The following is a 13,665-nucleotide window of genomic DNA, read 5'->3' as shown; positions in this document are numbered from 1 at the left end:
CTACGTGCAGAATGAGGGTTAGGGCAGGAGAGCTGCCAGCTGGCATCAAAGGCTCCTAGGGTCAAAACAAACAGGGCTGGACTGAGTGGAATGCCTAACCCCTCATGTTTGGGCCTCTGGGAAATTTCAGGTTGGCCAGGAAGCCCTGCCCTGTGTTTACACAGTGAAGCCTCGCCTCCTCCCAGGTCTGGCTTTCTAGATTCTTCCCTGACCCTACATGGCCCGCAGCCTTCTGAAGCCCCTTTGCCTTACTCAGTCTCAGCCACCTGACCTCCCATGACCAGCTGGACTAGCAGATAAAAGATGTGGAAAGCCTGGAATGGTGGTGCATGCCAGTCATTCCAGAACTTGGCAGTTGGAAGCCAGGAGTTCAGCGTCCTTTGGCAAAAAGTCAGTTTGAGTCCACCCTGGGCTACAGGAGACCCTGTCAAAACCAAATGAAAGCAAAAACCCACACTGAAGAAAGGAGAAAGGGGGCTGGAGAAAGGGTCAGCTGTTTAAGAATACTGACCACTCTTCCAGGACAGCCGGGTTTATCTCCAGCACCCACAGGGCAGCTCCCGGGAATCTGACGCCTGCTTCTGGTCTCCTCGGAAGACAGCAGGCGTGGCAAGAAAGCAGTGCACCAACGTGCACACAGGCAAAACATCCACACAGGACCATGTGCTGTTCTCCACCTACAACATCAACCAATTGGAGCCAAATTAAAGTATATAAAGGCAGGTTAGGTTTATTGGGAAGCCGCTCTCAGGTGGGTTCACTGGTCCCGAAGGACGGAGGCAGAGAGAAAAGAAAACATGTGCATGGTGCAGAGAGGGAGAGAGAGAGGAGAGAGCAAAATGCCGGGCTTATCTGGGAAAGAGCTGCTGGGGGAGGGGCAGCCCGGCTGGGCTGGAGAATTCAGGGCAGAGGGCAGTATATGCTAACCGTGCCCTGTACTAGGTAGGGACTGCTGCGGGATGCTGGGAGAACCTGGAGGTATATGTTAAATATGCACCCAGTCCCTTGTCCCGGGTCTGAAACCCACCACATATAAACTGAAATTAAATTTAAAAAAGAAAATAACCAGGGGCAGTGCACACTTTTAATCCCAGCGCTGGGGAGGCAGAGGCAGGCGGAGCTCTATGAGTTCAAGGCCAGCCTGTTATGTAAGACTACAGAGTGGGTAACCAGAGAGCTACACAGAGAAACTCTGTGTCAAAAAACACAAAAAGCAAATCAAACAAAACCCAACAAAAACAATAACAACAACAAAAAGAAAGAAATCAAAGAAGAAAAAAAGGAAAGATAACTAAACACAAATCAACCCATAAATTTGAGTGTCATAATTTTAAGACTTAGATTCAATGTTTAGGGCTTTTCCACCCAGTGTTTGCAACATAGGTATATTGAGAACTATCTGTTGTGTATTGAAATTCAGGATTGTTTGTGGTTGTTGCTTTGTTTTTGATTTGTTTTCTTTCTTTGTTTGTTTTTTGGTTTTTCAAGACAAGGTTTCTCTGTGTAGCCCTGGATGTCCTGGAACTCTTTCTGTAGCCCAGGCTGTCCTCGAACTCACAGAGATCCACCTGCCTCTGCCTCCCCAGTGCTGGGATTAAGGGTGTGCACCACCATCACTGGATTAAAATTCAGGATTTTTAATTTAACTTTTGTTTGAGTTTTTGCTGGGTTGGAGATAGAATCCATAGATTCACATGTTTGTAAAGAGCCCTGCCACTGAGCCCGGCCTCTAGACCCTTCCCTTCAGAATTCTAGGAAGGCACTCTCACCCCACTCCCATCCCAGCCACTCGTTCCCCAGCCCCTGATTAGTTCTCTGCAAGTGACAGGGAGACTGAGCAGAATCTCAAGTAAAGGAGAGTCTGGAGTGGCCAGGCCTCAAGCCCTGCAGAGCCAGAATCCCTGACTCTGGGAGAGGAAGGGTGGGCCCTGCCGGGCTCCACCTGCACAGCTGGTCTGGAACCTTGGCTGTAGATGAGAAAGCACAGCCAGCACTTTTTGTCTGAAGTTTTGTGTGGACATTTGACTTGCCACCTGGTGAGGGCTCTTCTGAGGAGCGGAAGGGAAGGACCCTACAGAAGAAACGCCAGACGCCAGGGCAGCCCAGCCCACAGGAAGGCTTTCCACCAGCATGTGCTGGGGTGGCAGCTCTCTGGCTCTCCCAAGACCCGCCTTCCCTTGCTCTACTGAGATATAGCTGTAAAAATATACGTGTTGTTTGGGCTGCTTTTATTTTAATATTTTCATTGTTTGTTTGTTTTTGCGAGACTAGGTTCTTTGTGTCACCCTGGCTATCCTGGAACTCACTCTGTAGACCAGGCTGGCCTCGAACTGAGCGATCCATAAATTTGGGGCTCAGTGATTAAAAGCACTGACTACTCTTCCAGAGGTCTTGAGTTCAAATTACAGCAACCACATGGCCACAACCATCTGTAATGAGATCTGGTGCCCTCTTCTGGTGTGTCTGAAGACAGCTACAATGTGCTTATATAGAATAAATAAATAAATCCTTGAAAAAAATGTTTAAATTTATTTTAAATTAAAAAATATTTATATTAGTGTGTATATCCATGCATAGACGCATTTTATTTAATTTTATCTTATGAATATGTGGTTTGCCTGCAGACGTGTGTGTACTGTGTGCGTGGTTCCTGGGGAGGCCAGAAGATCCGGGAGAGCACTGGATCCCCTGGGACTGGAGTCAAAAAGGGTGTGAGGCACCTTGTGCTGGAAATGGAACTCTGTTCCTGGGTGAGAGCAACAAGTGCCCTCCTTACAGTGAGCCCCTCTCCAGCCCTCACCCATGAGCCCCTCTCCAGCCCTCACCCATGAGCCCCTCTCCAGCCCCTCACCCATGAGCCCCCTCTCTAGCCCCTCACCCATGAGCCCCCTCTCCAGCCCCTCACCCATGAGCCCCCTCTCCAGCCCCTCTTGTCTTTTCTCTTCTTTTCCTTTGGCTCGGGGTTTCTTTCTGTCTTCATGCTGGCCTAAACTCAGGCTCCTCCCATCTTAGCCTCTCAAATGCAGGGTGAGCAAGCTTTCTGTGGTTTGAATGAGCTGTCCGGTAGTCTCCTTCAGCTGAGTGTTTGGTTCTTGGTTGGTGGGCATGGTTTGGGAGGTTTAGGAGGTGCGACCCTACTGGTGGAGGTATGTCACTATGGGTGGGTGTGGAGATTTCGTTCACTGTCTCAGCTTGGCACCTATTGTCAGGGTGACCCACCATGGTGGACTCTAACCCTCTGAAACTGTAAGCCCAAACAAATGGTCCCTCCCATAAGTTGCCTTGGTCTTGGTGTTTTATCACAGCAACAGAAAAGTAGCCAACACAGCCCGCCTGCCCACCATGCCAGCTGCTTATGCGAGCTGAACCCTGAGGACCAGGCCGCCTGCCTGTGTTCTGCTATGTTCACTGCCATGGTGCCAGGACACCACTAGCTGCCCGGTGGTGCTCTTCCATTTGGTTCTTCCCAGTGAGATGTTTCTTGAGTCCTGTCCTACCTCCCAGGCCCTGGCCCTAGCCTCCTCAGGCCCTCAGCCTGTGGTATCTAGGGATCAGAAGCTGAGGGGCTAACTGGTGCTGTCCTGGCGAGAAACCAGGTGTGCTGGTACATGTCTGTCATCCTGACATCCAGGAAACTGAAGCAGGGGAATGACTGCCACTGCGAGCTCAAGGGCAGACTAGGCAATGAGAGAGAGAGACAGAGAGAGAGAGAGAGAGAGAGAGAAACCTCATGATGGGCTCTGCATTGCCAAGTAGTGCAGGAACTCCAGGCTCCATATTGCTGCTTATCTACTAAGGTAGGTCCCGTCCAGCTCCTGTCTTTGGTCAGCCTTTGAACTCCTACTCCTCATGGGATGGGTGGGACTGCTTCTCGATGGAAGCAACAGCTGAGGAGGCTTCGACAGCAGCAGTAAAACAACTTGCCTGCCTCACAGGCCTGGCACCTCTGATCTGTGTCCAGTTGGAGCCGCCCCAGAATCCTGGTGGGGGCCTGAGAGCTGCGAGGAAGTCCAGCCGGCTGGTGGCTGTGCGTGTTTAGGCCGGTGGCTAAGGCCCAACTGGCCACTTCCTTCTGTACATTAGGCTTTACTGACCTTGCTAGAGCAACACTCAGAGACAGAGACCACCACACCTCTGTCTAAGTGGAGAAGGGACCATGGATGAGTGTTCGAGGGTTTACAGATAAACATCAACTATTTATTTATTTATTTTGTTTGTTTTGTTTTGTTTTTCAGACTGGGTTTCTATGTGTGGCCCTGCCTGTCCTGAAAGTTGCTCTGTTGACCAGGCTGGCCTCAAACTCACGAGTTCTGCCTGCCTCCACCTCCCGATTGGAGGATTAAGGAAGTGTGTTACTACCTCTTGGCTCAGTCTCAAGGAATAAAGTGTCTGTTGCACAGACGCAAGGATCTGAGCTCAATTCTGCAGAGAAAGCCTGGAGTGGTGTCAAGGGTTTTTAAAACCAGTACTGGGGTGGAGACTGTGGGGGGTGGAGACTGTGGGGGGTGGAGACTGTGGGGGGTGGGGTAGGTAGTTCCCCGGGAATCGCTGCATAGCCAGGCTAGCTAATTCAGCGAGTTCCAGGTCCCTGTCTCAAAAAACCCAGCTGGATCTGATGGCCTAGGCCTTTATCTTAGCACTCGGGAGGCAGAGGCAGGTGGATTTCTGAGTTCGAGGCCAGCCTGGTCTACGGTGGATTTCTGAGTTCGAGGCCAGCCTGGTCTACAGAGTGAGTTCCAGGACAGCCAGGGCTACACAGAGAAACCCTGTCTTAGAACAAACAAAAACAAAACAAGAAAATTAAAAACAACTTTCTGTGACGCCCAAGGTTAACTTGCACACACAACCTAGGTGTTGGGGACTGTTTGTGAGTGTTTGTGAAGGGCCAGAGGGAAGAACTCAGATGTCACAGAGGATGAAGTGAGCCATACTTGGTGACTCACACTTCTAATCCCGTCCCTCTGAAGGTGGGAGAACAGGATAACCAAGAAATATCCTGAGCTGGAGAGAGACTTCATTTCAAAGATGAAAAAGAATGGGGTATGGTGCTGCATGCCTTTAGTCCCAGCACTGGGGAGGCAGAGGCAGGAGGATTTCTGTGAGTTTTAGGCTGGCCTGGTCTATATAGAGGAGTTATAAGACATCCAGGGATTCAGAGACCTTGCCTCAAAATAAATCATAGACAAATAAGAAAACAGAAGAAGAAAAAATAAATAAAAAGAGAAAGATAGGGCTAGCCCAGGACTTACTTGGTAGGAGTGCTAGCACATCATGGGCTTCCATAGAGCAAAAGCATGTGATATCTGCCTGCCACTGGGGAAGTGGAGGCGGGATGACGGTTTCACGTAGCCCAGGCTGGCCTCACATGCCTAGGTAGCAGAGGATGGCCTTGAAGTTCTGAGTCTTGTGCTTCCACTCACTCTTTTGAGATTTATTTCTATAGGGTGGGAGGTTGCCTCAGAGGCTGGCCAGAAGAAGGTATCTGATCCCCTTGAACCTAAGTCACAAGTGGTTCTGAGCCGCCATGTGTGAATCAGACTTGAGTCGTCTCTGAGAGCAGCCAGCGCTCTAACTAATGAGTGGTCTGTCCAGCTCTGCAGCCCAGGTTCCTCTGGAATTCTTGCCCTGCCCACCCCAGCCTCCTGCATGCTAGGCTCCCAGATCTGTTACTTCCAGGCATGCCCTTCTGTGTTGATAAAACCCAGCTAATCAGCTGATACCTTTGGAGCCTATTTGACTGAGCCAGGGCCAGCCAGAGTCCAGAAGCCAGGTGAGGCAGGTGGGATCCTCCCTTGGGCAGGGTAGAGATCAAGGCTGAGCCAATTTAGAATTCTGGGACAAAGTGCAGGTTGGAAAATAAGCTCTCCAAGGCATTTAAGCTTCAATGCTGTAATTCCGCCCTCTGACTCCTGGCTGGCCTTTTACAGACTTCCTGTTCTCACAAAGCTGTTTTTGTGCAAGAAAGAAGGGGGTTAGCGCAGTGGAGCATGCTCCCTAGCACCAGGCTCAAGAGGACTTGTGGAACAGGCCTGTCACCCCAGCATCTAGGAGGTGGAAGCAGGCACACCAGGACCTCAAGGTCATCCTCGGCTACCTTAGACACAGGGTGTTTGAGGCCAGCCTGGGCTGTGTGGAACTCTCTCTCAGAGGAAGAAAAGAATGTTCTGGGAGAAGGCTGCAGAGATAGGTGCCCCCCACCTTGAGACGGGCTGTTTCGCAGGCAGCCCGGGTTGACTTTGGAATGAACGCAATCCTACCTCAGCCTCCCAACACAGAGCTGACAGGACTGGGCTGAGGGCCATGTTTTCCAGGCATGCTTGGCACTAACTTCTCTAATAGACTTGTGAAGGTTTCTTTCCTGCCAATGCATTTTTTTGTCAAGTTAATTTAGAGCCCAAGGAAACTAGGTAGAGGTGGGAGGGTCTTACCCCCACCACCATAAGAAGGGACTTTGAGGACATCAAGCTCAATGTAGACCTTGACACAAAGGCCATACAGTGTGAGCAGACATGGCAGGCAGGAAGAGTCCAGGGAGGTTTGTGCGGATCAGGGAGGGAATGGGGCTTCGTGTGAGTCGGAAGCACAGTGATGGAATGTTCTGGAACGGATGCTGGGTCTACTAATACCCACTGGAGTGACACTTTGGCTGCTCCTGTCAAGGTGTCAGTAAAGCAGAAGTTGGGGACGGTCCATGTGAAGCCTCCCATCTCCTCCCACCTCATGTGATAGACACAGAGGGTAGCTTGCACCCTCTGCTGGCCACACTGTTGTAATTGCTCTTGCTCTGCCTCCCAGCAGGCCTGTGTCCCAGGACTCTCCTGACAGCCCTCCTGAAGGGTCACCTTCATCATTATAGAGGGAATGGAGGTTTGCAGAAGCCAGAGGCAGACAGGGGTGGACTCAACAGATATATCAGGATTTATTGGTCCTCAGAGGCACACCTAGTCCCTTCCCGGCCCCCCGCCATCGAGAATGGTGTCCCAGATCATCTGGGACATCAGGCCAAAGGTTGGGGTGACCAGTGACCTATGACCTTCCTGATCCAGGATCTGTAGGGGGCTACAGCAGTGGCCACAGGCGGCTTGAAGGTGTCTGTGCAGGTTTTGGAGCTGAAAGACAGGATCCCATCCACCTGGCCTTTGCCACACACCAGGGGCCCTCCAGAGTCACCCTGCAAGAGGTGAGGGACACACAAGTCAGCCTCTGTGCCTGCAGTTGGGGAGCAGGGGCCTGGGAGGTGCTGGGGCCTCTTGTAAGCTCTATGTGCACCCTTGCCTTCCTGTCTCTTTCCCTCTTCCTTTCCCTTCTCTCTCCTCTCCTTTGTATCCCAGGGCCTTTGCTCTAGGCCCAGATGCCTAATCTATGGTACTGGATTTCAAACCACAATTCTCCGGCTTCCTGACTTCCAACCTAGACCAGGGTATTTTACCCTCCCAGTTTCCGTGTCTGAGAAGGGAGGTGAATGTTAGTCCCACCCTCCTTCCACTCCCCAGGGTGTCAGAGGCTGGTTGGGGCAGCTGTCCAGGCCAGGCCTACAGGCCATCCTTCTCACCTTGCAGGGGGCTTGGCTCTTGTTCTCAGCCTTTAAGCATAGCATGCTGTCTATGAGGACACCGTTCCAGAAGCGGCTGTTGTTACACATTCGGGTGTCCAGCACACGTAGATCCAACTCCTGCAGGGCCCTGGCCTGGGGCCCACCCTGGCGGGTCATTCCCCAGCCAGCTGTGCTGCACCAGGTACCTTCTGCTGGCTTGGATCGGGGCTTTCTTGGCAGAGCTAGTGGTTTGATATTCTTGCTGGGCTGCACTCGTCTATCCAGCTGTGGGGGCAGGAGGACCAGTAAGTGGCAGATAGAAGCCAGGCTACTATGGCAGTCCCTCAGCTACCCCACCCCATCTCGCCCGCACCTTAAGCAGTGCCAGGTCGTTCTCATATTTGTGGTTGTAGCCAGGGTGTTTAATGGCTTCCTGGATGTAGAAGGTGAAGCCAGGATCTTGGAGATCATGGAGGTTGTGCAGGCCAAGCACCAGCTTCAGGTTCTGTAGCCTGCAATGCAAACCTTGCTCACCCACAACTGCCCACAGCCTGAGAACTGCCATTTCCCCCTTTCCACACATCCATGGCAGCCTCCCCAGTCCACACCTGGCAGGACATCTCCCTTCTTCTCCGTCCTCCTCTCTGGCTCTCACCCAGCGCCCAATTGGGGGATTTAGTACCCATCCCCCACCTGCAGCCTCTCTTTTGTGATTAGGCTTGAGGGTCAGTCGACTTGTGTTGCCTTCCTGCATTGTCCACACTACAGAGAAATAACCTCTTTACGTAAGACTATGTCACACTTGCAAGCCACGTGAGAGAACCTCAGATAAATACCTGGATCAAGCTGAAGCTTAGCCTTCTGAAACACATGAGCTAATAATCCCTTTTGGTTTTAAGATAAGATCTTACTATGTAGCCTGGAATTGTGCAGGTCAGGTAGAGATCTACATGCCTCAGGTTCCTTGAGAGCTGGGACCGCATATGCGGTCATGCCCAAGAGCTACCTCCTTTTGCTCTGGGCTCTTGTTTTCTTTAGTGTTGAGGGTGAGACCCGCATGAGCAGTCACTCTACCAGCCCTATCAAGATGGATCTATTTATTTAATGGCTTCTTGATGGCTCTGTCTTTTTTTTTTTTTTGGTGTTTTCAAGACAGGGTTTCTCTGTATAGCCCTGGCTGTCCTGGAACTCACTCTGTAGACCAGGCTAGCCTCGAACTCAGAAATCCGCCTGCCTCTGCCTCCCGAGTGCTGGGATTAAAGGCATGCGCCATCATGCCTAGCTGGCTGGCTCTGTCTTACTGGAAGGCTGGCTTTCACAAGTTACCAGGTGTCACAGAAAGGGTTGGAAGGAGGTGTCCTTTCCTGTACCACGTGACCCACCCAACCTGAACCCACAGCCTATACAGCCTAGAGAGGGTTGGGCTAAGTCCTTCAGTGCCTGCAGCCACTGTGGGACATGGAGAGGGATACTCACGGCTCAGACAGGCAGTGGGCAGCTGTCAATACCCACTTCCGATGCACGAGGACTCCCCCACACACATGGGACTTGGCTTTCTGTAGAGAGGCCATGTATGGGCGGGAGTGCGGGACTGCTTCTCGACCCCCAATGATCTGGGTCTCAAATCTGTTGCCTGCTGAAAAGAGGGGGGGAGAGAGCTGTTTGGAGGTGCCGCATCCCAGCCTTCTGCTGAGCCTGGAAGACCTGAATCTGGCAGGTCAGCTGTCTGAAGTCCCCACTGATCCCTGCCCAAACACCACAGGGCTCCAAGGCTCAGTCAGACACTATTCAGCTGTCAGAGGCCAGGCTTAAAGTGTGAATGAGGAGCTCAGAGGGTGAGATAACTATCTGCTCTGGCAGAGAACTGAGGTCAATTTCCACCACCCATACAATTTCCACCACCCATACCAGGCAGCTCACAGGTACCTGGAACTCCAGCTCTAGGGAATCAGATGCCTCTTTGGGACATTGCACTCACCCTTCCACATATATACATACATACATGTGTATGTGTGTGTGTGTATATATATATATGTATATGTACATACGTATGTACACATATAAACATATGCCCTTACTTGGTAGCCATAGGATCCAGGGGATCAGGTGCCCTCTTCTGGCCTCTTTGGGCATTGCACTCACCCTTACACACACACACACACATACACACACACACACACACACACACACACACACACACACACACACGAGGAACTGATTCACACGCTGGAATATTACATAGCCACAGACAGGAGTGGGATTCTGACACTTGGCAGGGCCTTGAGAATATGATGCTTAGGGGGAGAATCAGTCACAAAGTCACAGTGTGAAACTCTGACAGGATGTGGATTTGCGGGTGCTAGGGTGTGGGCATGAGTGTTTCTGGGGGATGTGGGAGTGTCTGCATTCTTCTCTGGCTTCTGGATTTCAGTGAGCTGTGCATTGTGTGAGTTGTTTCTCTGCAAACTTCTTTGAAGGGTTGATATAGACTACCAGGCTGGGCTCAGTGGGTAGAACACTTGCCTACCATACACAAAGCCCTGGGTTCCAGTCCCTCCAAACCACAGAATCCAGGTCTAGTGGTCCATAGAAATAGGATCAGATTAAAAATTTTAAATAAGCCAGACTTTAATCTCAGTCCAGAGGCATCTCTGAGTTTGAGGCCCGCTTGGTCTACAGAGGGAGTTCTAGGACAGCCAGAGCACACAGAGAAAACTGTTTCAAACAAAACAGAATTTAAAATAAGTATTGATAAGAATTTGTGATCCAACTCAAGTCTCCTTGATTTCCATCATGCTTTGGAGACCCCACTTTGCTCGGAGCTACATGGCCAGTCCACAGGTGTTACAGGCAGCTTTTAAGGGCCCATCAATACTTTGATGGATCTGCTGCCCATCCCAGGGCCTTTACACATAGAAGAGGGCAGAGTTCTTTGTTCTATATAATTCTTGAAGCTTTATTTTAGAGATAGGGTTTCTCTCTGGCTGTCTGTAGACCAGGCTGGTCAAGAATTCAGAGATCCACCTGCCTCTGCCTCCTGAGTGCTGGGATTAAAGGTGTGCTGCACTACCTTGGGCCCAGCAATTCTTTTTTTTTTTTTTTAAGATTTATTTTTTATTTATGTGAGTACACTGTAGCTATCTTCAGACACACACCAGAAGAGATCCCATTACAGATGGTTGTGAGCCACCATGTGGTTGCTGGGAATTGAACTCAGAACCTCTGGAAGAGCAGTCAGCACTCTTAACCAACTGAGTCATCACTCTAGCTCAGCCCAGCAATTCTTTAAGAAAAAAAAAAAAAAAAAAGGATGAAGAAACTCAAACCAAGTCTAAAGAGAAACCGAATATTCTCTGGCAGAGTGTCACCCCTGCCACTTGATGGGGCCCAGTTCACAAACTGGCAGGCTGACCTTTGTCTACAGAACTTGCGGCTACCACCCACAACTGAATAGCTTTTCACCACCCAAGGAAGTCTCCCACCCAATGAGTGCTTCCTTTTTTTTTCCCCCTTAAAAACCAAAACTTTTCTTTTCAGACAATGTCTCAAGTAGCCCAGGTTAGCCAGGAACTAATGTAGCTGAGGATGACCTTGAACTCCCAATCCTGTTTCTACCTCCCCAGATAGGTATGTGCTACTATGCTTGGTGGAAGCCAGGACCTCTTGAATGTTAGACAAGAGCTTGCTCTGTCCTCTGAGGTGCAGGCTCAGCCTCTCTTCATATTTTAAAATCCCATTGTAAAGGCAGGCCTTGGGAGGCTGAGACAGATTGCTAGGAGTTTGAGATCAGTTGTGGCTACACTGTGCTAGGGTCTCTACAGACTCTCAAGACAAAAAGCTACTGTGTGGTCTGAGAGACCAGTGGATAGCCCATAAGTTGTTATACTTGCAAAAGCCAACCTCCTCTCTCCCTCCATGTTTTTTGGAGAGGTTCTAAAAGATTCCAAACTAATATAAGCATCAAAACTCGGGAGGTGGCACATAACTCCAATCCCAGTGTTTACGAGGTAGAGAGCAGCAGATTCCGTGAGTTCCAGGTCAGCCAGGACTACAATAGTGAGATCTTGTCTCAAATAGATATATGCATACAGATAGATGTATATATATATGGAGGTCAGAGACCAAGTCTGGTATTTTCTGCATCACCCTATACCTTAACTGAGGCAAGGCCTCTCACTGAAGAGGAAGCTCAGATTCAGCACATTTCCGGAGCCTCAGGGACCCTGTGGCTCGTCCCCTAGAGCTGGGGTTACAGGCATGAGACACAGCTCTACAGTGAGTTATAGGTCATCTGGGCCTCAGAATGGTAGCACAGCCTCTCATTGACCAAACTCAAGAAGCAGGTATTTACTTATAAATTCCAGGCCAGCCAGGGCTACATGGCAATACCTTTACAAAAAGAAAGTCATGTGTGGTAGCCGCACACATTTAATGTCAGTACTCAGGAGGCTCTGTAGCACAGATGGCCTCAAACTCACTGTAGAGCAAGGGTTTGAATTCCTGGTCCTTCACCTCCAGTGCTAGGATGACAGGTGTGCTTCACCACACCTGGTGGAATGGAGTATGGAGCCCAGGCTTTCTGTACATCAGGCATATGCCCCAACTTAAGCTATATCCTTAACCCCATTGTTTCCTCAGATAGGGTCTCACTCTAATTGAACTCATGGCAATCCTCCTGCCTCAGACCCCTCAAATACTGAGCTCAGAGGCCTGTAACCAGGCTACGCTGTTTTCTTTTTTTTTTTTGAGATAGTGTTTCTCTGTGTAGCCCTGGCTGTCCTGGAACTCACTTTGTAGACCAAGCTGGCCTCGAACTCAGAAATCCACCTGCCTCTGCCTCCCAAGTGCTGGGATTAAAGGCGTGCGCCATCACGGCTCTACACTGTTTTCTTTTACTCAGGGATCAGAATCATCTGCTAATTTCCCTGTACGCAAAGCCTCCCATCCACAGCCCTCTGGAGACCCAGCTCTGGGCCTGTTTCCCCTTGAATGCTCACCTGCCCACAGTGTTTTCAGGGCCAGCAGGAGTAGCAGGGACCAGCAGACCTCCATCCTGGCACAGGATCAGTGGTCCCTGGGGGAAGGGGCTCCCCACTCTCTCTTCCTGTGGGGACAGGTGGCCTTCCAAGTACCACCCACCTTGCACAAGTGTCAGCTCCTCCTACTTCACACCCTGCTGTGTGGTTTTAGAAAGCAATTCTGCTGTCAAAGCTGCCCCCTGCCTGGGGGGCAGCAACTATAGCCCAGTGATGCTCATTCTGGTGCACAGCTTCTTTTAGCACCCGGTAAGGTAAACACTGGGTCTGTCTCAATGGACCTCAACCCCCACAGAGGATGACTCACAGGGTCAGTTCTCTCCTTGAGCCGTGTAGGTCCTGTGCTAGGCTTGGTAGCAGGCCTCTACCCACTGAGCCTTACTGCTGGCCCTGCAACTTTGTACATCAGACTGGCTGCAAATTGTACGGGTAGAGGAAGGCTCTGATCAGTTATAAGTAGCACGGGTCCCATGAAGTGCTATTCAGTAGAGTACAGCTTTGTTCTGGAGACTGGAACTCTGGAGAGTTAACAGGCCCACGCAATGGAAGTGACACTTTCTTTTCCTTTCTTTACATGGCACCCAATGCTATTTCAGCACTGGGTTACTGTAGCCACCCTGCACAGCATGATGTGGTCAGAGCATCACTCAGCCTGTCCCTCCTGTGGGGAGTCACCAGGCTGCCTGCCACAGGGACTCCTCAGGCAGGAACTGAAGTTCCCGGGGCTGAAGAAGTGCCCAGGACACAAGGATTGCTGGGATACTAGTCCTCTGCACGCCTCAGGACCCAGGCCTTCTGACTGCAGGATGGAGGTGGACACAGGTAGCCACAGTGCCAGGTGGCAGGCAGGTGGGATCTGCAGGCAGCAAGTTGCTTCTGGGCCTGGGGCCCCTGTACAATCCTGAGCAGTCACTATCACTATCTCTTCCTGCCCATCCCACAGCCTTGGCCGGGCTACCCAGGTGGCCCTCAGTACCCAGTGCCACCGGCGTCCTGGCTGATTCTCTCAGCTTCTCAGAAAGCTATTTTATTTTATTTCACACACACCAAAAGCAGAGAGGAGACTGTGGTGCTGGCCCTCCTTGGGCTGGGCTG

At 50.8% G+C, this 13,665-nt stretch overlaps 1 protein-coding gene across 2 annotated transcripts; it reads right to left on the bottom strand.

The window, feature by feature from the left end:
• Window positions 1-6,912: 6,912 nt before the first annotated feature.
• On the bottom strand, window positions 6,913-13,623 carry Gzmm (granzyme M). Of its 2 annotated transcripts, none has more exons than XM_085842970.1 (5): window positions 12,532-13,623; window positions 9,011-9,170; window positions 7,908-8,046; window positions 7,553-7,819; window positions 6,913-7,171 (listed from the first exon to the last, which is right to left on the bottom strand). In XM_085842970.1, the coding sequence occupies exons 1-5, from the start codon at window positions 12,584-12,586 to the stop codon at window positions 6,998-7,000; spliced, it is 795 nt and encodes a 264-aa protein (XP_085699096.1). In that variant the 5' UTR covers window positions 12,587-13,623; the 3' UTR covers window positions 6,913-6,997. The 2 variants fall into 2 exon arrangements, with proteins under 2 accessions (XP_085699096.1, XP_085699097.1); XM_085842971.1 differs by having other exon boundaries at window positions 9,011-9,167.
• Window positions 13,624-13,665: the final 42 nt, after the last annotated feature.

Source organism: Mus caroli, unplaced genomic scaffold (genome assembly GCF_978045245.1).
Source record: "Mus caroli unplaced genomic scaffold, Mus_caroli_1 scaffold_9, whole genome shotgun sequence".
Taxonomy (NCBI): domain Eukaryota; kingdom Metazoa; phylum Chordata; class Mammalia; order Rodentia; family Muridae; genus Mus; species Mus caroli.
This window is presented reverse-complemented; position numbering and strand designations above follow the sequence as displayed.